Source organism: Narcine bancroftii, chromosome 7 (genome assembly GCF_036971445.1).
Source record: "Narcine bancroftii isolate sNarBan1 chromosome 7, sNarBan1.hap1, whole genome shotgun sequence".
In the NCBI taxonomy this organism is placed as follows: Eukaryota; Metazoa; Chordata; class Chondrichthyes; order Torpediniformes; family Narcinidae; genus Narcine; species Narcine bancroftii.
Genome location: NC_091475.1, coordinates 207,215,302 through 207,242,527, shown reverse-complemented (window position 1 = coordinate 207,242,527; position 27,226 = coordinate 207,215,302). Strand labels below are relative to the sequence as shown.

The 27,226-nt window shown below is 46.8% G+C and overlaps 1 protein-coding gene across 4 annotated transcripts in view; it reads left to right on the top strand.

The window, feature by feature from the left end:
- myo7aa (myosin VIIAa) overlaps window positions 1-27,226 on the top strand; it is a 268,383-nt gene that overhangs the window by 56,399 nt on the left and 184,758 nt on the right. For all 4 annotated transcript variants that reach the window (XM_069892099.1, XM_069892100.1, XM_069892096.1 and 1 more), the window contains 2 exons: window positions 20,982-21,095; window positions 26,759-26,911. In XM_069892099.1, coding sequence (XP_069748200.1) covers window positions 20,982-21,095; window positions 26,759-26,911 — 267 coding nt within the window. The remainder of the gene's footprint in view (window positions 1-20,981; window positions 21,096-26,758; window positions 26,912-27,226) is intronic.

The following is a 27,226-nucleotide window of genomic DNA, read 5'->3' as shown; positions in this document are numbered from 1 at the left end:
AGTTTCTCAAAGATTGTTCAATATTTTTTCCATTGGAAAATTATATAAGCACTAAGTGTGACTGTTCCGAGGGTGGTTAAAATCACTGATATGCTGAAGGAACTCAGCTGGTCTATTCGCCATCTATAAGGGACAAAGATTTATTGTCGCTGAGATTGGCTGTTACATGAAAGCAATAAACAACAAAACATAACTGTCTGTCTCCAAAAGCACTTTCTTTGTCATTTTTGACAGTCAAGGCTATTATGAGAATAATATACCGGTCATGTTTGTGTGTGATTTGGGCTGAGAGGGCTGGCAAAATATCTGCAGTCAAAATCCTGCTCCTTTTGGCACAGGCTGTCCCTTCCTCTTGGGCACCCGTGCAGAGAAACGTGAGGTGTTGCATTATGGGTGGTCTAACTGGGGTCGAGCCAACACATTGCATGGCAGGTCATTGGTGAGGCCCCATTTAGAATATTATGTTCAGTTTTGGTCAGAAAAGGTGTTGATGAAGCTGGAGAGGATTTACGAGGATGTTGCCAGGCCACGTGAGGGGGGGAGGGGCGGTGGGGGGGTGGCCTACACATTGCATGCAGCAGCCTCTATAAAAAGGTCTCATTTTTCTCTGCCGATGGGGCTGGCCTCAAAGTGGCATCCCTCCATAAAAAAAACTCCCAGTGAGTTGCCACTTCGTCCAGCACCCCTCACAGAAATGAGGCCCCAGCGAGGAGCAACCTCACAACCCGCCCCCCCCCCCCCCCCCCCCCCCCGCCCAGTTGACAAGACTAGTGCTCTAACCACTGAGCTGTCAGAGCCTCTTCTGAGTGCTTGGAAATGGGTAATGGACCCTGTTGAAAGGCATTATTCTTGTGAAAGGCATTAGAAAAGCACTGGCAGTCCTTTTTGTTGTGCGTTGGGGGAATTCAAGAGCCTGATGGCTGTTGGAAAGAAACTGTTCTTGGACCTTGAGGTGCTGGTCTTCAGGCTCTGTACCTTCTACCTGATGGTAGTCCAGGCCCTGAATGATGTTCCATGGATGTTAGAATCAGGATTGGGTTTATTGTTGTGATTTATGTGACATGAAATTTGTTGTTTTGGTGCAAAATTACTAGTGATGTGGACTTTTCTCAAGTCTTTGGAAATTTAACATTTTAATAGCTGAGCGTCCCGGGGAGTTGTGGGCGCAGCACGGAACTACCTAATGCGGAGCCTGTGGTGGCAGATGCAAGTGTTGTGGTTCAGTTTGTACTGTACCATTACAATGGAGCATCGATACGAATTCCGACATCGATTAATGAATGCTGTTGGGGGCAGTGAGAGTCGCAGAAGGCTAAGCTAATAAATTCCTGGGCGCAGTCACTTCTATTGCGTGACAGGTCGAGCTCAAAGCTTTGTGGACAACCGGGGGTAATTAGCATATAGATTGAAAGATGGACTGGAGTGACCTCTGACCCCCGCAAAAAAGAGGGATGCTTCATTCCCAGAATGGCACTTGCCATTTGCAATGAATGGCAGCTAAGCAGTGCAGGAGTGGTTTATTATCTGTAACTGTCCAGGACCTGAGGCAATTAAGCAGGATTGCTGAATTAAAATGGCTGGGGGCATTATTAACAAAGGTCTGATCATTCGATCTTAGATGGTTGTGTGTCATGAGAGAGGCTGCAATCACTGAGTCCCATAAACACTCCGATTTATGGTTTTAATGACCATCTGATGGCCTGTTTGTGAAGCGGTTTCTCGGAGGTAATCTTGACTCTCTGTGACATTTTGCGTCTGTTCTGAGCCCTGTTTTATTGGAAGCAATTCCCAGAATCATATAAATGCCACTCACCAGGCCACTATTTCATGTGTGTGTCAGGGTGTCGATTTAAACCAGAAACCTGTTTAATTATTTTTTAAAAAAATATACTGCCCATTTTTTTTTTTCCCTGGCTCCAGATATTGGAGTCTGGATTGTTCAGCATGGAAACAGGCTCTTCAACCCGTCATCCCCTTGCTGACCCTTTTTGCTCACTATACCAATCCTGTTTGCTTGCAACAGATCACGTCCTTCTACTCCTTGTCTCTTAAAGTGCCTGCCCAAAGGACTTGAAGGTAGTGGTGATATCAGATTCCACCATCTCCGGCAGTGAGTTCCAAAGATGACCTTTAACCCTTGGATACCCGTTGGGCAGCGCGACACTTCTTACAGCGCCAGTAACCTGGGTTCAAATCCAGAGCTGTTTGTATGTTCTGCCAGTGACCGACGTGGGGTTACAACGGGTTCTCCGGTTTCCTCTCACCTTTCACAATGTACGGGATGGGGTGGTGGAAGGTTAATTGGCATATTTTGGGCCATGGGCAGGCAGGGCCTTGTACCGTGCAGTATGTTAAATTTAATTTTAAAAACCTTCCTCTCCTTCAACCTATTCTGATGCTCTTGCTCTAGAGGGGTTAAAGACTGACTATCTAAATCATGGCTCTTACTTTCTACCCCTCGATCAGGTCTCCTCTCTGCCTCGTCCAGTCCAAAGAAAACGAGCTCAGCCTATCCAATCTCTCTCCAGAATTGAAGCCCCTCCACAACCCCCCCTCCCACTGTCCCATCCAGGCAACGTCCTGGTGAATCTACTCCGCGCTCATCAGCGCAACCACATTTTGTTTTCCCTATAGTGTGGTCACTCGAACTTTAGGCCGCTCAGTGCCAGCGGCCCACGTTCGAATCCGGTGCTTTCAGTAAGGAGTTTGCATGGGTTCCCTCTTGCTGCTCCATTTTCCTCCCACATTCCGAAGACTTGCAGGTTTGGTTGGTTAATTGGACATGTCTGTTTGTTTAAATGGTGTGGGCCTTGTGGGCTGGAAGGGCCTGTTACCGTGCTGAATTTCTAAATTAGAACTGCAAGGAATTCTGTTTGGTTCTTTGGCTTGGCTTCGCGGACAAAGATTTATGGAGGGGTATGTCCACGTCTGCTGCAGGCTCGTTGGTGACTGACAAGTCTGATGCGGGACAGGCAGGCGCGGTAGCAAGGGAAAATTGGTGGGTTGGGTGTTGGGTTTTTCCTCCTTTGTCTTTTGTCAGTGAGGTGGGCTCTGTTTGGTTAAGTAGCAACATAATATCCTCATTCCTGTATTCAAACCCCAGGATTTATTGTCATGAACGAGTCATGAAATTTGGGGTTTTGCGGCAGCGTCACAGGGCAAACATTCATATTATAACCATCTTACAACGTTACTATAAAAATAATAGTTCACGAAAAGTAAGGCAATGTCTTTGGTTCATTGATCATTCAGGAATCTGATGGCAGCGGGGAAGAAACTGTCCTTGTGCCGTTGAGTGCCTGTCTTTAGGCTCCTGTACCTTTTCCCTGACAGTAGAACAGATGCAAGGATCAACAATGAGATAGACAACAGACTCGCCAAGGCAAATAGCGCCTTTGGAAGACTACACAAAAGAGTCTGGAAAAACAACCAACTGAAAAACCTCACAAAGATAAGCGTATACAGAGCCGTTGTCATACCCACACTCCTGTTCGGCTCTGAATCATGGATCCTTTACCGGCATCACCTACGGCTCCTAGAATGCTTCCACCAGCGTTGTCTCCGCTCCATCCTCAACATTCATTGGAGCGCTTTCATCCCTAACGTCGAAGTACTCGAGATGGCAGAGGTCGACAGCATCGAGTCCACGCTGCTGAAGATCCAGCTGCGCTGGATGGGTCACGTCTCCAGAATGGAGGACCATCGCCTTCTCAAGATCGTGTTATATGGCGAGCTCTCCACTGGCCACCGTGACAGAGGTGCACCAAAGAAAAGGTACAAGGACTGCCTAAAGAAATCTCTTGGTGCCTGCCACATTGACCACCGCCAGTGGGCTGATATCGCCTCAAACCGTGCATCTTGGCACCTCACAGTTTGGCGGGCAGCAACCTCCTTTGAAGAAGTCCGCAGAGCCCACCTCACTGACAAAAGGCAAAGGAGGAAAAACCCAACACCCAACCCCAACCAACCAATTTTCCCCTGCAACCGCTGCAACCGTGTCTGCCTGTCCCGCATCGGACTTGTCAGCCACAAACGAGCTTGCAGCTGACGTGGACTTTTTACCCCCTCCATAAATCTTCGTCCGCGAAGCCAAGCCAAAGAAGAAGAAGAGAGAAGAGGGCTTGGCCTGAGTGGTGTGGGGTCTTCGAGGATAGAGGCTGCTTTTTTTAAGATACTGCCTCATGTAGATGCCCTTGATGGAGTGAAATCTGGTGCCTGTGATGTCGCAGGGCGAGTAAACAGCCCTCCAGAGTTTATTTTTGTCCTGAGAGTAGGTGCCTCTGTACCAGGCAGTGATGGAACCAGCCTGAATGCTCTCCACAGCACACCTGTAGAAGTTTACAAGAGTCTTTGATGACATACAGAATGTCCTCAAACACCTCACTAAGTATAGCCGCTGGCGAGCTGCCTTTGTGATTGTATCAACATGGAGGCTCCAGGGCAGATCCGTGGCAATGTGACATCCAGGAATTTGAAGTTCTGGACTCTCTCCATGACTGAGCCCTCAATGAGGACTAGATCATGTCCTGAAGTCCACATCATCTCCTTGGTTTTGTTAACATTGTTGTCATTATACCATTCAATGAGCTGATCTATCTCCCTCCTGTACGCTTCCTCATTGCTGTTTGCGATTCTGCCAATAACTCTGGTGGCATCGGCAAACCTGTAGATGGCATTGGAATTGTGCCTGGCCACACAGTCATGGGTGTATAACGAGTAGAGCAGTGGGCTAAGCACACATCCTTGGGGTGCGCCTGTGTTGATACTCAGTGAGGAGGAGACGTTGCTTCCAATTTGTACTGACTATGGTTTTCCAATGAGGAAGTCAAAGATTCAGTTGCAGAGAGGGGTGCAGAGGCCTAGAGTTTGTAGCTTCTTAACCAGCACTGGTATAATGGTATCGAAGGCCAAGCTGTGGTTGAAGAAGTTCAGCCGTATGTATGATGTTTTGGAGGTGATCCAGAGCTGAGTGGGAGAGCCAGTGATATTGCATCTGCTGTGGAGCCATTGTGACAATAGGCAAATTGCAGTGGGTCCAGATCTTTGCTTAGGTACGTGTTAATTCTGGCCATGACAAGCCTCTCAAAGCATCTCATCACAGTAGAAGTTAGTGCTACTGGCTGGTAGTCGTTGAGGCAGCTCACATTACTCTTTTTGGGTACTGGGATGACTGATGCCCTTTTGAACCAGGGGGGATCTCTGACTGCAGCAATGAGAGGATGAAAATGTCCGTGAACACTCTGGTTAGTTGGTTGGTGCAGATTTTCAGTACCCTGACAGGTACGCCGTCAGGGCCTGATGCCTTGATGAAGGCAAGCGTGCCATTTATCTTTACACTATCTACTTTAAGGACTTCATGGACGAGCCCAAAGTCCCTCTGTTCAACATTCCTTCATGGCCTGTCATTTACTGCACACAAGACATCCTTGCAGAAATAGGTTATTCAGCCCATCGAACCTGCCCTGCCATTTAATAGTGAGCTGATCCATTCTCCCACTCAGTCCCACTGCCTGGCCTTCTCCATGTAGTGATATGATTGTATGTGCTGGCTGGCCCTCCCTCCGGGTGTCCTTCTACCTTGGCTCCTCCCTTAGTCCTACCCACGTGACCCCAGGCCATAAAGGTCGAGTCCCCTCTCCTTCCTGCTCATTCCTAGCCTTGGACTCGGGCCAGCAGTCTCTAGTACAATAAAGCCTATCGTTCCCCTGAGTCTTTGTCTGAGTCATTATTGAGGCTACTGATAATGCCCAACAATTTATTGTACTAGATTTTGGAGGTCTCCGGTAATAGAGAAATTGCTGCGCTCAGAATGGCTAGAAGTTGACCCCTAAGTCCCAGGTGCTTCTGTGCTCTTCGAGCAGTGGATGAACTGCTTCAATAACTTCCTCGATGCTGCTGCTGAGGTGGTCGACTCCGACGAGAAGTTAAAAATCTGTCAGGCATGAGTCGGCTAGAGGGCCTTCCTGACCATCCAAGGCAGTGCGACCTACAACGAGGAGATGACTGAGCTATGGGCGCTGTACAAGCCTAAAGTGAACATGGTCTACTCCCGTTACCTGCTGGCATCCAGAAAACAACAGCCTGGTGAGTCTACTGAAGAGTTCATCCGGTCCCTGGTCACACTGGGAAAAGACTGTTTGGGGGAACCCATGGCCACTATATCCCTAACCCAGTGCATGGAAGAACTGATTCGAGATGCCTGCATGTCGGGTCTAAGGTCGGATTACATCCGGCAATGACTCTTCGAGGAGGACCCGCTCCCGGAGGCTATCGACTTAATCAGAACCTTAGACTTGGCCCAGCGCCATGCGGTGTTGATCGCGGGTAGAAGCAGTCCATCTCCGTATGTCCCACCACGAGGGCCTTCGGCCTGGGACTCTGCATCGGGCGCTACCAACCTGACCACGGCTGCAATCATGCGACAGCATCGTCGAGATGCAACTTCTGTGGGCAGTCCAAGCATTTGCGAGATTTCTGCCCCATGTTCGGGCTGCGAGAAGAGTGGCCATTACCAGAAAGTCTGCAGGTCCCGACCACACTCTGGGAGCAGTGCGGCATGCATTCCCGAGGAGCTTCCGGTGCTGAAAGGGGAGCGCCATCTCGTCGGCCATTGCTCCCAACCTCAGCACTTCGGCCCTCCACCCCGATGACATCACTTCCGACCGCCACGACTCCACTTCCGCCTTCTTGTTTGTCCAACACTCCATGGTCAATGTGGAGGTCACCATCGCAAGACCCTTTAAAATACTCGTTACAAATCTCGGGGTTGTACATGATGTCATGTATGTGTTCTGGCAATAAACCTGAAATCGGATGTTGTGTCAACCTGTATGAATCTACACAATCTAAAACCTTCCCAACTCCACGCCCATAACTCTCTGGTTTTCTTTTTCATTCGAAGTTGGACAGGCAAGGGGAATAGATATTTTTAAAGTAATTACCAGTCTCTGCAAGAATAAAGAGATTTCCTTGGCTATGAAACAAGTCAGGGTGTCCTGGAGGAGGATATATAAATGCAAGTCATTTCCTTTCAGGAATGGGAAGATTAAATGATGCTCAATATATGATCTTATTCCCACTTGGTATAAATTACTTATGAGCTGGTGAAGAATGAGAGTAATTCAATATGAACATTGAGCCTCCTCCTGCTAAAAGAGAGATGGGAGCTTGCAGCAAAGATGAAGCGTGAAGTATGAAGTTCAATAATTAAACAGGGGAGTGTTCTCTTCAGTAATAAGGACAGTGTTTTGAACCACTCATCCAGAAATATCAGCAATCCCATTACCAATCTGCTGGTACTTCCCCCCCCCCCTCCCCCCCCACCCCACCTTGCTGGGAGGCCTGATATTCCCTGACAATTCCTAATTCACTGTGCGTGGCTGGCTGACGGTTTTCCAGCCCTCGCGCTGCAGAATCCCTCCTTCAGGGGCACCTGAAGGTTGCAGGTTGCATTACTACTTGGGTCGGGAGCTACTCTGCCCAAGACCACAGGAAGCTGCAGAGGGCTGTGAACATGACTGGGACCAACACACAGACAAACATAACATAACAATTACAGCACGGAAACAGGCCATTAGGCCCTTCTAGTCCGCACCAAACCAAACACCCCTCTCTAGTCCCACCTCCCTGCACAATGCCCATAACCCTCCATCTTCTTCTCATCCATATACCTGTCCAACCTTTTCATAAATAATACAATTGACTCCGCCGCCACTATTTCTCCCGGAAGCTCATTCCACACGGCTACCACTCTCTGAGTCAAGAAGTTCCCCCTCATGTTACCTCTAAACCTCTGCCCCTTAATTCTTAACTCATGTCCTCTTGTTTTAATCTTTCCTTCTCTTAACGGAAATAGTCTATCCACATCCACTCTGTCTATCCCTTTCATAATCTTAAATACTTCTATCAAATCCCCTCTCAACCTTCTACGCTCCAAAGAATAAAGACCTAATCTGTACATATGTACACTTCCCCGCTGCCTTGGGAAAGCAGCCAACATAGCAACACACTTGCCCTGGCCTCACTTCTCAACCCTCCTTGCAAAAGGAAAAAGATTCATGGGTGTGAGATCATGCCCCACCAGATTTAAGGACTTTCCCTCTGTATCAGACTCTTGAATGAACCATCGAAATCGTGATGTTGTGCTGCCTTTGTTGTGTTACCAACTCCTCTCTCCGCTCTGGATGTTGTATGAGTTGTTCAGCTGGTCTGTTTGCAAACCAATACACCTTTTTTAAATCTACCTTGTTAATTCTGCAACAGGCTCCATCCACAGCTGAGACCTGGGTGCATACAATGTTAGTGGTTCACTTTCCTATGAATATGGAGGAATTTTGCAGAGGTGACGTTGTGCTTTGAGCTGCTTGTGGGGAGCCTGGGTCTCAGGACTGTGTGCGAAGGTGGGAATCAATAGGCCAAGAGCTTGGTCTTCCAAAGCTCTTCAGTTGACTGAGTGAGTCCACAAATAGACTGATAAAGCCTGTTCAAATTTGTTGTCATCTGATTATACATGTACAATCCAAAGAAGCAGCATATCTCCAGACTATTGTGCATCCTGCACAAAAACGCCGACTTGTATGGATAGCAATCCAAAATAAATGTGGATAAAATGTAATGGTTTCTAGGGTTGTTCAACAGTCTCAACACCTGTGGGAAGAAGCTGTTTCCCCAGCCTGACAGTTTTTATGCTCCTGTACCCCTTCCTTGAAGGTAGTGTCTCAAAGATGCTGTGGGCTGGTTGGTCAGGGTCCTCGATGATTCTTTGAGCCCACTTTAGGCCCCACTCCCTGTAGATACCATTGGCTGATCTTCCTCTAATCCTTGCATTGCGTTTTCAATGTGAAAATTCTATGGGTAACTGAGCACGTGCAGGTAAGAATGCCAAATCTTGAGGAAGGAAACCTTTGCCCATCCTTCGGATCCGTTTTCCTCATGTCCAGTGAAGGTGGGTTGTGTGGTGTGCGACCCTGGGGCATTTGAATATCTCGTTGATGGTGGGCAGAATGGTTAGAGGAATTCTATTACCATGCCAGCGACCCAGGTTTGAATCTGCCGCTGTCTAAGGAGTTTGGACGTAAATCTTGTGTCTGTGTGGGGGTGCTCCGGTTCCTCCCAGCCTCCAACAACGCACAGCTTTGTAGGTCACAGTATATACCCTTGTAATCATGGGTACCGTGTTATAGTTGGCTCTTCCCCACCCTTGTTCATATTTTTGGACCAAAAATGGTGTGTTTCCGAATGACGTGTGTAAACGTTGACCCACCTTGCCTTTTTTGGACTTGCCCAACCAACCAGTCTCCTGACGTCCTGGCCACCTGCCCATTCTGAGCTCCTGACGTGCCAGCCGCAGACCCTAGCCCCTCCTGGCCACCACCCATCCCAAGCTCCCGACGCCCCATCCGCGAACCCTCGCCCCTCCTGGCCGCCTCCCATCCCGAGCTACCGACGCCCCATCCGCGAACCCTCACCCCTCCCGGCCGCCTGCCCATCCTGAACTCCCGATGCCCCATCCATAAACCCTCACCCTCCCAGCTGCTGCCCGTCTGAGCTCCCAATGCCCCGAAAGTGGTAGTTCTACCCTTTCCCGGCCATTTGAACTCCCAGCACCTTGAACGATACAGGTGTTTACCACGGTCAAAAGTATGATCCATGTAAAAGTTGACCTCCACCCCCCAAATTTGACCCGAAATATTAGTCCAAAACTTTTGATGATTATACGGTAATTGGTGTATGGGTTGTACGGGCTCCTGGACTGTGCTGTATGTCCAAATTTTAAAAAAAATACTTAATCCCAAAATTTGTGTAACTTTCCAAATGGACTTGATCAGTGCAAATGTCCCAATGTGCTCCACAGATGCCAAACCTGAGTCAGGTCATGACTTGATTAAATCTAAAGGATATGATGGCCTCCACAAGGCCACAGGTGGTGGACCCAGCAATGTACACCAAGTGCTGGAGAAGCTCAGCAGGTCCATGCAGCAAGGGCCATGAGTCCTTCTTTGAGGATGCCAAAGATGAGACACATGCTTAAATAATGAAGGTGGGGCCGGGAGAGGGGAAGGGGGGGGGGTTCAGGAGCAAAGATTTGTAGGTGAATGCTGGTGGGAGGGAGAAGGAGCAGAGATAGGAGGTGTCAGGGAAGGGCGTGGAGCGCTGAAGGGAAGAGAAGAGGAGGTCGGCGTCTTGATTAGCCCATGTGGAGGACCCAGAAGCCTGATGAAAGGGTTGAGGAAGAGTCAGTGATGTGGGGGGTGGGGTGGAATACTAAGTGAGGAAATGTCGCCAACATAGGAGTGACTTCATTTAGATGTTATAGTCATTGCATGCATGGAAATATCCCTCCAGCTCAACTTGGCAAGGCCAACCAAAATGTCCCACCCACTTGCGTTGGGCCCAGACCCCTCTAAACCAGCCATTCTCAATGCAAGTCCTATGCTCCCCCACCCCTTCTCTTTTCACCTCATAAATATTTTTTTTTGTGTAGTTGGTAGGAGAGAAGCACAGAAGAAACCAATTAGACTGCTTCACAGCCATAGCTGAAAAAGGGTTGAGAATGGCTGGTCTAAACCCATCTATCCATATTTTGATCCAAATTTTCAACATTACGATAATACCTGCCTCATCCACCTCCTCCAGCAACCTGTTCTATACACCCACCACCCTGTGTATAATTAAAATAAAATTGGGATGGTCAAAACAAAATCTCTCCCAGAGTTCAAGGATTTGTGACCAAGAGACTTTGGAAATCAGGAACTTGCAAGCAGAGTTGCTTTGCTCAATGCAGAGGTTGGTGAACCAATGTTGACAAGTGTTGGCGTGCAGCCTCCACTGTACAGAGGGTAAAACCAGGCCGGTGGCTCAGAATGGCGTGAGAAAGTAACATTTAGAAGCTGCCATCCTTGGCCATAGATGAAGAGCATCGCGGGGTGGGCAGATCCCCAAAGATATCGAGGTAGATGCACTGAGAAGTTTTCTTGGTGATTAGGAATTTGTTGTGTTGTGGAGGTCCCTGACCAATGTTTACAAATCCACTGTTGAAAGTATCCTGCCTGGATGCATCACTCTGTGTGATAGGAACTGGTCTGCCCAAGACCACAAGAAATTGCCAAGGGTTGGGACCATCACACAAACCCCCATCCCTTCAATCGACACCTCCCTCTGCCTCTGGGAAGCTGCTGCTACATTGGAGGACTCCCTAGTGAGTACATCTGCCGTCGGAGGGGGAGCAGCATCATCAAGGATCCATTCTATTCTCGCTGCTGCCATCAGGAAAGAGGTGTAGGTGCCACAAGGCTTGCCCCACCGGGTTCAGGAACAGCTGCTCCCCCCTCCCTCCACCATCAGACTCCTCAACAACAAACTCAATCAGGGACTCGTTTAACCCACGCAGAGTGTCATCTACATCCCCTTCAAATGGTAATGGTTCAGAGGGATGTATAGCGTTTAAAACATTTAAAAGTCCTAATGCTGGGAAGGAGGGGCAGTAGATCAGTAACAGGGTTTTGAGTCCAGTAAGGAATTTATACGTTGCCCCCATGACCGGCTGGGTTTTCCCCGGGTACTCTTAGTACGTGGGTTACTTTGGGTGTAAATGGGCAGCATGAGTTTAAATGACTGGAATCTGCTTCTATGATCTCATGAATAATTTTTAAAAAATTAATGGAATTTAAAAGTTTTTAAAAAAATTTACAACATTTAAGAAGCAGATTCTGGCCATTGAGACAAGAGAGGACCAATTACACCCAATGAACCGACCTATACATTTTTGAAGGGTGGGTGGCTGGTGGGGGGGTGGGGGGTATGCAGCACCCAGAGGGATCCCAGGCAGACATGGGGAGTAGATGGAAAATTCTAAACTGGCCCTCTAATAGAGTCGCGCTAACCTCCGTGCAGCCCAAGTTGTATGACTTGAACACAATTCCTGACACAGCCTTGCAGTCATTTTAATGGCATTAACCACTGGAGCGTTCCCATTGCTCAAGGTCCAATCAAAGAGGAATGTGGCCTCTTGCATTCCGCCACCAGCTGCTCGGAAATTCTTTCTTGGATTTAGAGACGCACCAATGGCCAGATGCCATAAATGATTCACGATGCTCTTATCAACAGCAAAAGATCACTCACTTGTATTTTAATGCCTTGCTCATCTTCCCCTTCTCCCACTCCAGATGGCAAGAGTGTCTCTGAGCCCTGATACAGCTGGGGCTTCTACATTAATGCATGAATATCTGCTGTGCTGCACTGTTTAGTGGGTTCATGAATGCCTGTTCCCATTTGACAGAGTTGGGTTTATAAGTTGCCAAGCTGCTTTGGTTAACTGATTGGTTCGGTGTTCATTCAACAAAGCCCGAAGATAAGCAGGTGAAGACACTATGCAGCTAAAAGGCGACAGGGACCATTGCAGGTCCCTTTGGAGTTTGGCTTAACCCTGCTCTAATGCTCCGGGACTGGGGTCTTTTGAAGGCCAAGGACGAGTTTCCTGGATTTAGGACGCCCTCTCCACGGAGTTGTGTGAAAAGAAATTGTGCTTCCTCTGAAGGGGTCAATCTCTCAGGTTCCTGCGGTGAGCCGGAGTAGGATTACCCAGGTTGAAACTTGCTGGTGCGTCGTCCCATCCTTTCAGCTGCTCTCGTCACGTTCAAGGGTTGCAGAAGATATCGTGGGTGAGGAAAGAAGTGCTGGAACTGTAGTTCCAAAGGGAGTCCCTCTGAAGATGTACACGCGTAGGGGCGTGGACAGTGAAGCTTACCAGAAAGATGAGGGGAAGTGGGCTCTACTGCGCAACGTTAACCAGGTGTTCAAATACCAACACACGCTGCTTCCGGTAAGAATGTTTGTGGGGTCCGTGGAGGGGGCAAGAATTCACCACTGGCGGCTGTGAAGATGAACAAAGTCCACAGATGCTGGGGTCGAGAGCAACCCACAAATATGTTGGCGATACTAAAGAGGTCATAGGAAGTCAAGAACCATAGAACAACTACAGGACAAAAACAAGGTCTTCTAGTCTGTGCCAAACCTTTTTTTTTAAACTTAGTCCCACTGACTGGCACCCAGTCCATAGCCCTTCAGACCTCTCCCATCTACGGACCTGTCCAAATTTTTCTTGCATGTTAAAATTTAACCTGCGTTCGCCACTTCAGCTGGCAGCTCGTTCCACACTCCCACCGCTCTCTGAAGAAATTCCTTCTAAACTTTTCCCCTTTCATCCGAAACCAGTGTCTTCAGGTTTGTATCTCACCTACCCTAGGTGGAAAAAGCCAATCTACATTTACTCTGTCTGACCCCCTCATAATTTTAAATACCTCTATCAAATCTCTTCTCATTCTTCTATGCTCCAGGGAATAAAGTCCTAACCTGTTTAACCTTTCCTTGAGCCTCGGTACCTGAAGTCCGGGCACCATCCTTGTAAATCTTTTCCACGCTTTTTCTGCCTTATTGATATTTTTCCTGTAGTTTGGTGACCAAAACTGCACACAACACTCCAAATTTGGCCACACCAAAGGAGAAGGGTAAAGGGTACCAATGTTTCGGGCCTAAGCCCTTTGTCAGGTATCAGGATAAACAGATAGTCAGAAAGGTGGGGGGGAGAGGAGAGATAAAAGGTAACCAAATTTTTGTCTCCTCCTTCCCCCCCTCTCTTTCCCCCCCCACCCCCACATTTTTATCTACTTGTTTATCCTGATTCCTGATCACCATCTCAGGCCTGAAATGTTGGTTGACCTTTACTTCCTCTGTAAGCACGTTTGCGTATTCCTTTGGCGCCTGTTACCTCGTACGGACGGCCTTGTTTCTTGTTCTCTTGAGTGGAGTTAAGCGAGCGTGAAGTAGGTTGCACCTGTCGAATGTCACCAGAAGAGTGCGGTCTCTCTCTGGCCACGCACAAAATGCTGGAGTGACTCAGCAGGGTCAGGGTCAGGCAGCATCCATGGACTCTCTTGCCGACCTCGGTCTCTCTGCCGTCTGATCTCCCCTCCCCACCAGAATTCATGGCCCCTTTCTGAAGAGCGGCAACACAAAAAAAAAGCTCTTTGAACTCGTGATGTAAATTTTGATCAGCACAACTTCCCACAGGCAGTGCTTTATGTCTAAAGGTTGAAAAATTTCATTGGGCTCGACCTGTCTCCCAAGGTCATTAACCACCCTTTTTAAGCTCCCCACACCTTTTTCCCCTTCCCACCTTTCTACACGAAGGTGCAATGTATTGACTGGCCCACACACCTTTGAGAGGAAACCAGAGCACCTGAGGGGAATGGGGGAGATGCCCGTCACAGTCAGAAGGAGAACGTGAAAACTCCACACAGGCAGCACCTGTGGTCAGCATGGAACCTAGGCCAGTGGTGAAGTCATGGCACAGCTCTACCAGTGCATCCAAACGTGTCGTAAATGATCTTCTGAGAAATGAGGTTGAAGCATTATCAGTGGTTCTCAACCTTTTTCTTTCCACTCACATCCCACTTTAAGTATTCCCTACCCCATCGATGCTCTGTGGGCAATGGGCCAATAACAATTTTTCTCAAGTGAAATATTTCAGTAACAATTGGGTCTAGAGCAGTGATTCTCAACCTTCCCTTCCCACTCACATCCCACCTTAAGCAATCCTTTACTAACCGAGCACCTATGGCAGAGGGATTACTTAAGGTGGAATGTGAATGGAAAGAAAATGTTTGAAAACCATGGTTTACATTCTAAGTGCTGCTAATCTGAACATAGAGCCAATCAGCACAAGAGCTGGTCCTTTGGCCCAACTCTGCTGCATGCACCTGGTAGATATCCCTCCATCCCCTTCGTAGCCACATGTCTGTCTTGAACACTGCTTGTGTATCTGCTTCCATTACTACTCCTGGCAACCTGTTCCAGGCACCCACCCCTCTGTGTTCTTAAAAGTATTTGCCCCAGACATCCCCCTAGGACTTCCACCCCTTACCTTAATTGCATGTCCTCTTGTGTGTGAAGCTTTTGCCCTGAGGAAAAGACTCTGACTGTCCACCCTGTCGCTGCCCCTCGTGATTTTCTACGCCACTCTCAGGTTACCCCTCTGAATATCCAAAGCTTTTTCTTCTCTTTTCCACACCCCACCCACTCATGGATGGAACATAATTGGAACTGTCACTTACCCCCATGAATTCAGGTGGGTGTTTATAGTCACAGTTCATCCCATGCAATGTGTGGGGAGGGGCAATATCTACATTATCCCAGGAATGGCGACCATAGAACATTCTAGCATAGTACAGGCCCTTCGACCCACCATGTTGATACCAACCTAGGTAAACATACTCCACGACAATCTAAACTTTCCCTACCTCACCCCCGTGACCCTCAATGTATCTTGCATCTAAGAGTGCTTTGAATGTCCCTATTGTACCACCCTCAGCAATGCATTCCAGGTGCCCACTACTCTCTGAATTTAAAAAAAATTACCCCAAACCATTCCCTTAAACTTTCCTCCCCTCACCTTAAACAGACGTCCTCTTGCACTTGCTATAGTTGCCCCAGGAAGAAGGCATTGGCTGTCCACACAATCTATGCCTGGTCATTGCAGCCCAACCTCCTACGGTCAATCTAATAGTTGGACTTTTAAAGACTCTGCTCCCATTTCTCCCTCCCGCACCACTTTCCTCCCTCTCCTGACGCACATGGATAGGGGGGATGAGGTTGAGGCTAAGTTATATTTCAAAGCAAGTCTTGCACTTTCACGTTAATGCAATTATGGGCAGTAATTTGTTTGAATATCTTCTGCCTAAACAAGGAAGCACAGAGATGTCCCTTCCACCAAACCATCAACACTAATCTAACATTAAGCCATTTTATTTCCCCTCTTCTCATTAATCTTGTTCTACCAGTCACCTGTGCACTAGGGACAACTTGCAGTGGCAAATTAAACAACTGACCCGCTCGTCTTTGGGAAGAAACCAGAGCAGCCGGAAGAAACCCACATGGCCCTTGAGACAGCAGGCAAACTCCAGGCAGGCAGGTGGTCAGGGTTGAACTGGGGTCACTGAAGCTGTGAGACAGTGGCCCTATTAGCTGTGGTAAGGCACTGACAATGGGAAATGAAAGCAATAAATTCAAGGTTCCTTTTATTGGCACGTAACATGACAAAAAAAAATGTAATATCACACAAAATTTTCTTTTGCATCGCCATGAGCATTTCCTGGAAAAAAGAGAAGTAAAATAAAGTCCCTTCAGAGTCACCTGAGTGTCCTTGGATTTGCCTCCAGCGCTCACACAGCCTCACAGACACCAGTTCACCCGTGCTCCAGATCCAAACCTCCGACAGGATCACAAAGCTTTCAGCATACGAGGCCCATCAGGGGTCCCTTCTACCCCTCTCGAATCCTGGTTCCCATGAGCCAGTCTCCACCAGCCTGCAGCCTGTGAGTCCGCCCACCCGCAGCCTGTGTGGACGCTTCAGCTGCTGATGTGCCCCTCCCTGGTCGACTGCCGTGCCCATCTTGCCCGTAAGGTTCCATTTAAAAAAAATTTAAATTTAGACATGCAGCACGGGAATGGGCCATTTTGGCCCATGAGTCTGCGCCGCCTAATTTACCTACATCCCTAGTACATTTCAAATGGTGGGAGGAAGCCGGAGCCCCCCGGGAAAACCCACGCAGTCATGGGGAGAACGTGCAAGCTCCTTACAGACAGCGCGGGATTCGAACCCTGGCCCCGATCATTGGTGCTGTAAAGGCGTTGCTCTAACCGCTAGGCCAACCACACTGCCCTGGAGATGTATGGAAGACGACCAGTGCGGGGGTGGGGAGGGATGGGTGATGGTGTTCTCACTGTTTCTGGTGCCCTGCGCCGGTCCACCGCTCCTCCGGAATCTGCATCCCCCTTCATATCCACTGTCTCCTGCCATCTTGTGCACGGACCTGTCGATGCTGGAATCGGGGTGAAAAATCACCAGCCTGTACGAAGCTGGAGGCAGTAGGACCCTGTGGAGCAGCGCTGCGTCTACATCCCCACTCTCCCATGTCTGCGCCAGCACTGCTGTTACAGCCATTTTGTGTTTGGGATGAGGGGTGACGAAGGTGATCGCAGGCATTAACAAGTCCACTGGGGGTGGGGTGCAACTGTTTAAACTGGTCTGAGCGAGTGTTGAGGGGGGGTGGGGTGACGATTATAATTTCCCCCCTGGGTGCACAACTTTCTTCACATCAAAGATATGTATGTTTTTTTAATGCATAAATGTGCTGGAGAAACTCAGCAGGTCGTGCAACATCTGCGGTAAGCCGTGGTCAGGAATCTGAAAAATTGGGCAGACACCTGAATAAAATGATGGGGGGGGGGGGGGTTGGGTGGAGGAGAGGAGGGGGGAATGCGAGCTAACGGGAAAGAGGTAGTGGGTGGATACACGTGCGGAGGAGAGAAACTGAGAAGTGATAGGGAGAGAGGTCAGAGTGTAGCCTCATGATAGGAGAAGGAAGGAAAGGGGTTGGGGAGCTGGAGGAAGGATGTCAGAGGGTCAGGAAGGGGGTGGGGGTTTAATAGAAATTAAATGCTGTCTAGTTGGAGACTTCCAGGACTGATTAATGATTTTCGAAGTTATGATGGTTTGAATCCATACTTCCAATTTCGAATTCTGATCTGTTCCCGCGCTTGCAATGTGCAGTACGCTACTCTCTTGTGATGCTGGGTGATGGATGACAGCATCGCTTGAGAGTATTGTACAGCATACCCTCTCGCGAAGCTGACTCAACAATGCTCGCAGTCTCTGTAGCGATCACATGAACAAGTGCCCTGTAAATAACCCATCGTGTCCTCCTAACACCCACGAATATCTCCCGCTACTGGTGAAAAATTCTTCATGCCCAGTGCACTTTCAGTTGTGTACATTAATGTTTTTTTGTTTCAGTGTGGTATAAAGTTGTTCAAGATTTAATTATAAAAAATGGTAGGTGCGGTGTTCTTTTTCGACTTGCGATGGGTTGGCCGAAATGTAAGTCAATCGTAAGTTGAGGAGCACCTGTATTAGGTGTTTCTCCTCCAGCTGGCCTTGATTTGTCAGTACGAGCCCATGGACACATGTCCGAGTGGGAATGGTGTGTGGAATTCAAATGGTTGGCCATCAGCAACTGCGGATTTTCTAGCTCAAAGGCAAGAAGGATGCAAAGTTAATCGGCTATTGCCCATAGTGTTCGGAAGAGGAGATAATTGATGAGGGGAATTTTGGGAGAATGAACTGTTTCACTGTAGGATTACAATTCTCAGAGGGCTGTACTTCAAGGGAAGCTGGGGGAGAAGCCATCAAGAGCCACATGGACATCCTGCAATCGTTCCCTCCCTCTCTTGATACCATCTACATCTGGCACCTCGGAAAGGCAGCCAACACCCTGAAGGACCCACCACACCTTGGGCACGCAATCTTCTCCCATCAGGGAGAAGGATTATGAGTGTGAAAGCGTGTACCAGCAGGGTTAAAGAGTGTTTCTTCCCCACATCCATCAGGCTCCTGAATGAACCTCCACAACAGAGCTCTTGTGCTTGGGACTAATTAAACTTGTAACTTTCTGCTCTGTAAATTATGCATTTGACAAGGCTGTATGCTCAAGATGGTCTGGTGGCAGAAGGACCCTGCTCATGGTATAATGTGACAAAGAAATGTAAACTTGAACTTGAATTACAAGTTGTGTCCTCTGCCAGAATGTTGAACAGTTTTAATTTGTCTGAAAGTTTGCGTTGAATGTGTTTTTAAAAGCAAAAACTTTGAGGGAACCTGTGCAGGAGTAAAGATCATCTCACACGTCTAATCTAATTACTCGTTTTGCACTTGCCGTGAACGTATACGTGTCGGTGTAGATGTGGTTTTAAAAATTAGATTTAATGAAAGAGATTACCAGAAGATTATATTTGCAGATCTTATTGTATTGTCTCACGCAGGCAGCAGGGGATAATTTTCACCCTCTGCTGTTTTGAAAAGGAGGATAATTAATTTAATTACAGCTGTTTCTACTCTGAGGTGCTGTTTATACCTTTCTCAGCTGTGCTGGTGAAACACTGCACGGTTTGTTTAGTTCCTTTTTAATGAGACTTTTCTTTTAGTTACAATTCTGTTTCTCTGCAGTTTGCAATGCTTCATTTCTAGATTTGTGGCTGGATGAAAGCTTACTGCAGCTGAAGCTTTAACTCTGCATCTCTTCCCCACAGATGATGTCTCACCCACTGAGGTTGACCGCAGGGATCTATCCCGGAGCCCCTGTCCTTTGCAATTTTTAAAAAAAAGAATGCAGTGACTTGAACGAGGAGGTGGAAATATGGGTCAGTAAGGGTGCAGATGACGTGAAGGCTGGAGGTGTTGTGGATAGTGTAAAAGGTGGTCATAGATTAGAGCGGGATATACAGTATATGGGTTGCAGAGTTGGGTGGAGAAGTGGCAGATGGATTTCCATCAGGATAAGAGTGAAGTGATGGAAGGTCGATCTTGAAGGCGGTTCATCAAAGAATTTTTAAGCAATGTAGAGGAACGAAGGGATCTTGGGGTTCAGTCGATAGACCTTTCAAGGTTGCTGCACAAGGTGATAGGGTGGTTCTGAAGGCAAAGGATTGAGTTCAAGAGTCGTGAGATAATGTTGCAGCTCTTAAAACTCTGGGTAGACCACGGAGTATTGTGTTCAGTTCTGGTCACCTCATTATAGGAAGGATATAGAAGCTTTGGAGGGAGTGCAGAGGAGATTTACCAGGATGTTGCCTGGTTTGGAGAACATGTCTTCATGAACCGGGCTTTTTTCTTTGGAGCGATGAAGGATGAGGTGACTTTATAGAGGTATATGAGGTGATGAGGGCCTTGGATAGGGTGCACAGCCAACACACTCTTCTCGGGGCAGCAATAGTAAATGCCAGAGTGTAGCGGTACACTTGGAGGGAGTGGGCAGAATCTGCGCTAACAACTCCTGTCTTGTGACAGCGAGACGCAACAGCCTCCTATCTACTGGCAACTAGCCATGACAGCCATGAGGCATAGTGACTCAGCAGAACCCACAGGTCTACTGAGAAGCCCTGGCCTATCCAACGTAGCTACGTCATGAGGTCGCTAGCACTTTAGATGTCATGACACCAGGTCACGTGTGTGTCTGTATCAAGCCTGATAACACTAATAAATGCTTCTCTCTTCGCTGGCCGACAACTTCTGGTGTGGTCTCGTTATTTCAACATGATGGCATATGAGTACAAAATCATCTGCCACAAGAGAACATATGTTGGTGAGTGGAGGGAAGTTTAGAGAGCTGTCAGGCCGTGAGTGATGAGTGTCTGAAATACATTGCCGGGTGGTAAAGGCTGGTTGAACAGAGGCATTTTAAAGACAAGGATATAACAAAAATGGAGGATTACGGGTGTGAGGAAAGGAACGATGAGATTGTTGTGAAGTAGATTTGCATAGGTTAGCCCAGCAGCATGGACTGAAAGTGGAATGTTGATCAGCTGAGTTCCACAGGGATCTTGTAAGTGACTTGAACAAAGAGGTGGAAGGATGGGTCAGTGAACTTGCAGATGACTTGAAGATTGGAGGTGTTGCCGTGCTGGAATGTTCTATGAGTATTTCCACTGTTGTGAATTATGTTTGTTCGCATAGCCCCAGTGTTCCAGGAAATTATTGCCTTTTCCCCAGAATGCATGCAACGTAAAAAGAAGTCGAAGCGGGGAACAAGACACCCGTTCCGATATTTTACCTCCACAACCCCTCGTAAATTTCCCAGAATGCCCGCAGTCTAAAGTTAACTGCAAGCATTCCGTGAACAACGGGCTAATGAATAGCACATATCGGGGGGACGTGCGTTGCAAGTCCAACCTCTTTAATGACCGCAAAAATGCACGTAAGGAAATGGAGATCTCAAAATTTGGTCGTTCCACATGCCGAGTCCTCTGACGTTCTTTAGACCGGTAAAATCACACAAAATTCTTTCTTTAAGAAAAACATAATAGATTCCTGATTTCCAGTGTTTTCCGTGTTTTGTTGATATTTGCCTCTGATCCCTGTGTGTTTTCAGGGGGACTACGTCTGGCTGGATCTGAAGACTGGCCATGAGTTTGATGTTCCTATTGGAGCAGTCGTGAAGTTGTGTGACTCTGGGCAGATTCAAGTTGTCGACGATGAAGGCAATGTAAGTATTCATGAACCTCCCCAACACAGGAAGCGATTGCCTTTTGCCTTCAATTTGTCTTCCTGTTTGGAAATTAGATTGACAATTAATTTGACAAATTTTCCCTATTGTCAAGATGGTTGGACACAAGGCAGGTTCTTCAAAATTGTTAGGCTGGGGTTCAACGGGTAAGCGTTTCCGTTAAAAAGGCGGTGGAGGAGTGGAATTTAAAACATCGCGTGGAGATAGATGATAAGAGTTTTGCATCATTGAAGCTGTTTCTTTTGGCCATCTTGTCCTTATAACACAGAAATGCTGGAGGAACTCACCCTCTCAGTGTCCAGAGGAGGTCAATATATATCCGAAGCTTCAGGTGTGAGCAATTCTTCAAGGTATGCTTTCCTACCCTGAAGAAGTTCGCAGTTATGTATCCTCTACCTCCTCTGGACACTGCGAGATCTGCTGAGTTCCTCCAGCCTTTCTATGTTCTTCCTGCAGGCGCAACATCTGCAGACTTCCGTGCTTCACTCCATCTTGTCGATGTGGACCAAGTTGTCTCCTGGAGCTAATCTAATTTATCTACATTTGGCTACAATCCCTTAACCTTTCTGCATCCATGTTACTTCCAAAAGTCTTTTGAACATTGAAGTTGTCCCCACCTCTACCAGTTCCTCTGGCAACTTGCTCCACTCACCCAATACCCACTGTGTGAAGAAATTACCCCTCAAGTTTTCCCCTTTCAAGTTGAACCCATGCCCTCCACTTTTAGACCCTCCTACCCTCTGCAAACGACTGTCTTCTGCATGTCCCTTATGATATTATGTCACCCCTCAGCCTCCTACGTTACAGGGAGGAAAGTCCCCACTTTTCATTCTTTTCTCTCTCCTTAAGCCTATTTTGTTTAGGCAAGTTTTTAAAATCATCTCATTGCACAACAGGGTTTTCCATGCAAAACACTTAGACACATAGCCAAGGATGTTGCTCATACAGTCAAACAATACATTGTTACTGAGTCCACAGGACCCCAAAACCCAGCAGCAATAGATATGTACCATGACAAAGGGTTACTTAAACAAAAGTTGCTTTTAACTATCTTTCCACATGAAAATAGAACCGAACTTTAACTTAACTCTATTAACTTACTTAACCCCCCCCCCCCACCTCTAATTCTAAGCGCACTTGTGTATATAAGTGTAGACCAATGTCACAGACCAATGTTACTGGTTGCAGGCAATTCTTGTACTGTGCACAGAAGTTGGCATTAATAAAGTTCACCAGGCTTTGGAGCTCAACAGGCAAATGGTTTCCGCTCAGGAGGGTTCTTGTTGGTTTTCAGAGAGAGATTCCTTTTGTTTCAGGACATCCACAACTGATTCCTTTTTAATCAGTCTCGCTGACGAAACTTGCCCCCTTCAGGGTTCTCCAGATGATCCTCTTTCTTTCAGGTCACCACAGAGTTCCTTTCAGACAACCAATCTTCTCCTTTGACCAGGCATCCTTCCAAAGTTTGCCAGCTTGTTCCTCTGGAACCGAAACCTCTGTCTCTCCTCTCTCTTACTCCCTCCCTCCCTGAGAGCAAAGCTGTTCTCCCTCTGCCTGCAAAGACCACATGCTCTTCCAGGCAACCTGCTGTCATATGTTGCTACTTTGTTGCCCTTTGCAAAATAAAAGTTCTGCAAAAATTCTGTGTTTTAAAATGTTTGTGTGCAACCTGCTCTAACAATCATCCTTCTAAATACTCTATCACAACGTATGCGGGACAAGTTTTCATATGTATGAATAAATATTGTTCCTTGAATATCAGGGCCTCGAATGGTTAGTGCGAGCAGTTCCTTTGGCCGTTCAGCATTCTAACTGCCCATGCGAAGAAGCTGTTCCTCACCCTGGTGGGGCTGGCTCTGATCCTCCTGGATCTCTACCCCGATGGAAGCAGCCGAAAGATGCTGTGTGCAGGGTGGAAGGGGTCCTCAATGATCTTGTGTGCCCTCGTCAAACAACGATCCCAGTAGATCACAAGGGAGAGTCTGCTAGTCTTATGGTCTTGTGGATTGACCTCCAATCCATTTCTCTGCAGCAACCGTACCCGCACTGTGATACAGCCGGCCAGGATGCTCTCAATAGAGCTCCTATAGAAGGTTGACATAATGGTGGCCAGTAGCCTTGCCCGCATCAGTCTTCTCAGGAAGTGTAGTCGCTGTTGCGCCTTCCTAGGAGATGTTGTGTCCATGACAGGTCACTAGTTAAGTGAACTCCAAAGAATTTGATGCTCTCCACTCTCCCTACTACAGAGTTGTTTTTATTTATTTATGAAAGATAGAGTATACAGACATATTTAAAAAATACAGATATACAAAACTTTTCCCCCCCTTCCCTCCCTCCCTCATACCCTCCCCCCCCACCCACAAACTACCCCAAATAAAATATAATGGAGTTATAGCCGACCGCTACAAAGAAACACACACACACAGTGAGGCAGGTTAAACTCACTCCTTTATTAGGGTTGGAATGGTTGCTTTTGTCATTTTTTTGCTGATTGACTGAGTCATCCATATGAATAACAATGGCGGGCGGAAACATCCGTGCATATGAATGCCCTGCTTCCCCAGCCTGTTTCTGCTGAGTTAGCTGGGCAGCTTGACCAATGCCATTTTAAGGCTGTTGGTCTGATGCTGCCCCAGCTTCTACCCCCGCCGGTTCGTTGTCCTGGGAGTCGCCTTAGCGATCTCTGTCCTTGTCTGCTGCCGCGTGATGTGCCGGCCCGATCTCCGCAATTGCGGACCGCCACAGAGTTAACGTAGATATGGTTGTTTATTTATTTATTGTTGGGATGGGTGCCCACTCTTTCCAAGATTTAAAAAAAAAGCCTATTACACTATTAAATCCATATATTTCATTTACGGATCCCATACCTTAATAAAAAAAAGTATAATTATCATGTAAATTGTAAGTTATATTTTCCAATGGAACACATGATTGCAACTCAACGTGCCATCTCTGGATATTCAACTCAATCTCATTTTTCCAAGTAATTGCTATACACTTCTTAGCCACCCCTCAGGCTAGTTGAGTAAATGCAAGTTGGAACTTCTCCAATTTTAAACCCAAAATCAATATCCAAGTAAAAATAACATCGGATCAAGTTCCAACTTAAACAGACCTTCCAAAAATACCAAAATTCTACACCAAAAAGGTTTCACCTTTTCACAAAGCCAGACTGAGTGACGAAAAGAACCGGTCTCTTTACCACACCGAAAACATAAATCTGAAGAACTAAATCCATATTTCTTTAACTTCTCAGGAGTTAAATCCAACTGATGGAGAAAAATTGTAATGAACCAGTCTATATCTCACATTTATCAATTTAATCATACTGTCTTCACACATGATCATCCATTCTTCGTGAGATATTGGAATCGCCAAGTCTTCCTCTCATTTAATTCTTAATTTATACAAATCTGACTTCTTCATTTTACATTGTAACAAGGCATACATTTCTGAAATAAATCCTTTCTTACCTCCCTCTGTAATTAAGGTTTCAAAATTAGTTGGTTTAGGTAGCTTTAACTCCCGTCCAAAGTTATCTAATAATAAGGCGCAAACTTGATAATATGCAAATAATGTATTTGACCTCATTACAAATTTTTCCCCTAAGTCCATTAAATGAAAGAAAAGAACCAGCTTCATACCAATTTAATACCTTGATGTTCCCAAGATTTCAAATATTGATTATTCATCAAGAAAGAAAATCTATTTTGATGACTACAGAGTTGTTGATGTGTAGTGGAGGGTGGTCCATTCCTGAAGTCGATGATCATTTCCTTTGTTTTGCCCACATCGAGACTGGTTGTTTAGTTTTAAATTTTCCTACACTGAAAAATCTGGAAAATGGCTGTGACCTTATTGACAGCCCTCATGATTTTGTTCTCCTTGTTTCTGTGTGGGTTTCTTTACCCACCCCCACCTTTCCCTCCCCACCCCGATCCTGATGGGAAACTTGTTGGTAGGTTCGTTGGGCAGAGATGCACCAGCAGTAGAATTAAAAAAAATAATGGGATTGATGTACAATTAGTGTAAATGGGTTGATGGTGGGCAACAAGGAGAAGGTGGGCTGAAGGGCCGGGGTCTTTGCTCCACACCTCTATAGTTCAGGTTACAAGGAAGCAGAGATTCTGCTACATGGAGAATAAGGGGCTCAGAGAGGCCACATTTGGAGTGTTGTGTGTAGTTTTGGTCACCTCACTGCAGGAAAGGATTCAATAAGATTGAAATGGTGCAGAGAAGATTTACTAGGATGTTGCTGGGACTTGAAGAACTGAATTACAGGGAAAGGTTAGATGGATTAGGTCTTTATTCCTTGGAGCATAGAAGAATGATGGAAGATTTGATTGAGGTATACAAAATTATTTAGGCATTGAACATAAAACAGCACAGTTCAGGCCATTCAGCCCTCAATGTTGTGCTGACCCATATATTCCTTTAAAAAAAGTACTAAACCCTCCCTATCACATAACCCTCTTTTTCTTCCATCCATGTGCCCAAGAATCTCTTAACTGCCCCTAATGTTTCAACTACCACAATCATCCCTGGCAAGGCATTCCAGACACCCACAGCTCTGTCTGTGAGTGTGTGTCTGCATGTCACACACACTCTCTTACTCCTGTTGTCTCTCCTAAACTCCCCTTTCTTCACTTTGAACATATGTCCCCTGGTGTTTCCTGTTCCCTCCTGGGGAAATGGGCGCTGGCTGTCCACCCTAATCTATGCATCGCATAATCTATCGAGTCTCCTCTCATCTTTCTATGCTCCAAAGTGAAAAGTTGCCAGTTCTACTAACCTTGCCTCACCGGATTTGTTTACCAATGCACACAACATCCTGGTAAATCTCCTCTGCATTGCTTCCACATACATTCACCACTGTTATAAGCCCTTCCAGCCCACGACCCTGTGCTGCTCCAATTGACCTACAACACCCGGTATGTTTTGAAGGGTGGGAGGGAGAAACTAGAGCACTCAGGCACAGGACGAACGTACAGACAGCGCCGGATCCAGACCTGGGTCGCTGGCGTGGTAACAGCGTCGCATTTACCGCCACGCTAATCATACCCCACGATGAATATAAATAGAGTAAATGTAGGTCGGCTCTTTTCACTGAGCTACAAACCAGAGGACGTGGGTTAAGTGTGAAAGGGGAGAAGTTTAGAGGGAAACTTGCTCACGCAGAAAGTGGTGGGAATGTGGAATGAGCGGCCAGCTGAAGTGAATGCGGGCTCAATTTTAACATTTGGACAGGCCGATAGAAGGGAGGGATACGGACTGAGCGCAGGTCAGTGGGGCGATGCAGAATTATAGTTCAGCAGAGATTAGAAGGGCAGAATGGCCTGTTTCTGTGCTGCAATGTTGTCTGGTTCTAAATATTGAGCAAGGAGGTGTCGAATCCACCTCCTGATATTTCTTTGCTCAAAGAGAGACGGTGCCAACATTTCAAGATCATTTGTGAGAGGACTATAGTCCATTGAAAGTATTTGGCATCTGTACTGACTTGATGCAGTCCTTTTATTGACACATGATGCAGTAAATTTTAAAAAAAAACTTTGTTTTGCAAGTCAACTCAAACATCAGTGCACTAATGACAAATAAATTGGACAACTGACTTTTGTCCCACCCCCCCTCCCCTGCTTCTTCAGGAACACTGGATCTCCCCTCAGAATGCCACCAACATCAAGCCAATGCACCCAACTTCCATCCATGGAGTGGAAGACATGATCAGACTGGGAGACCTAAACGAAGCGGGAATTCTGCGTAACCTCCTCATCCGTTACAGAGACTGTCTGATTTATGTGAGTAAAATTGTTTTTTTTCCCTTTTTGGAGTGGAGTCTTGTGGCTCTTTATCTGGACTTGAGACAAGCCTGTGCTGCTTTGAAAGTGTAAACAAAATGCTGAAGCACTTAGCAATACTTGTGGCATGAGCCACTTCTTCCACAGATGCTGCCTGACCTACAGAATATTTTCACCAGGTTCTGTTTTTTTTCTCTCAGCTTTTCAGCATCTGCCTTTTAAAAAAAAACCATAGCATATGTGATCCTCAATACCATGTAATCATCGACCCCCACCCTTTTTTGGCCCAAAATAGAGCATTTTCATATGACCAAT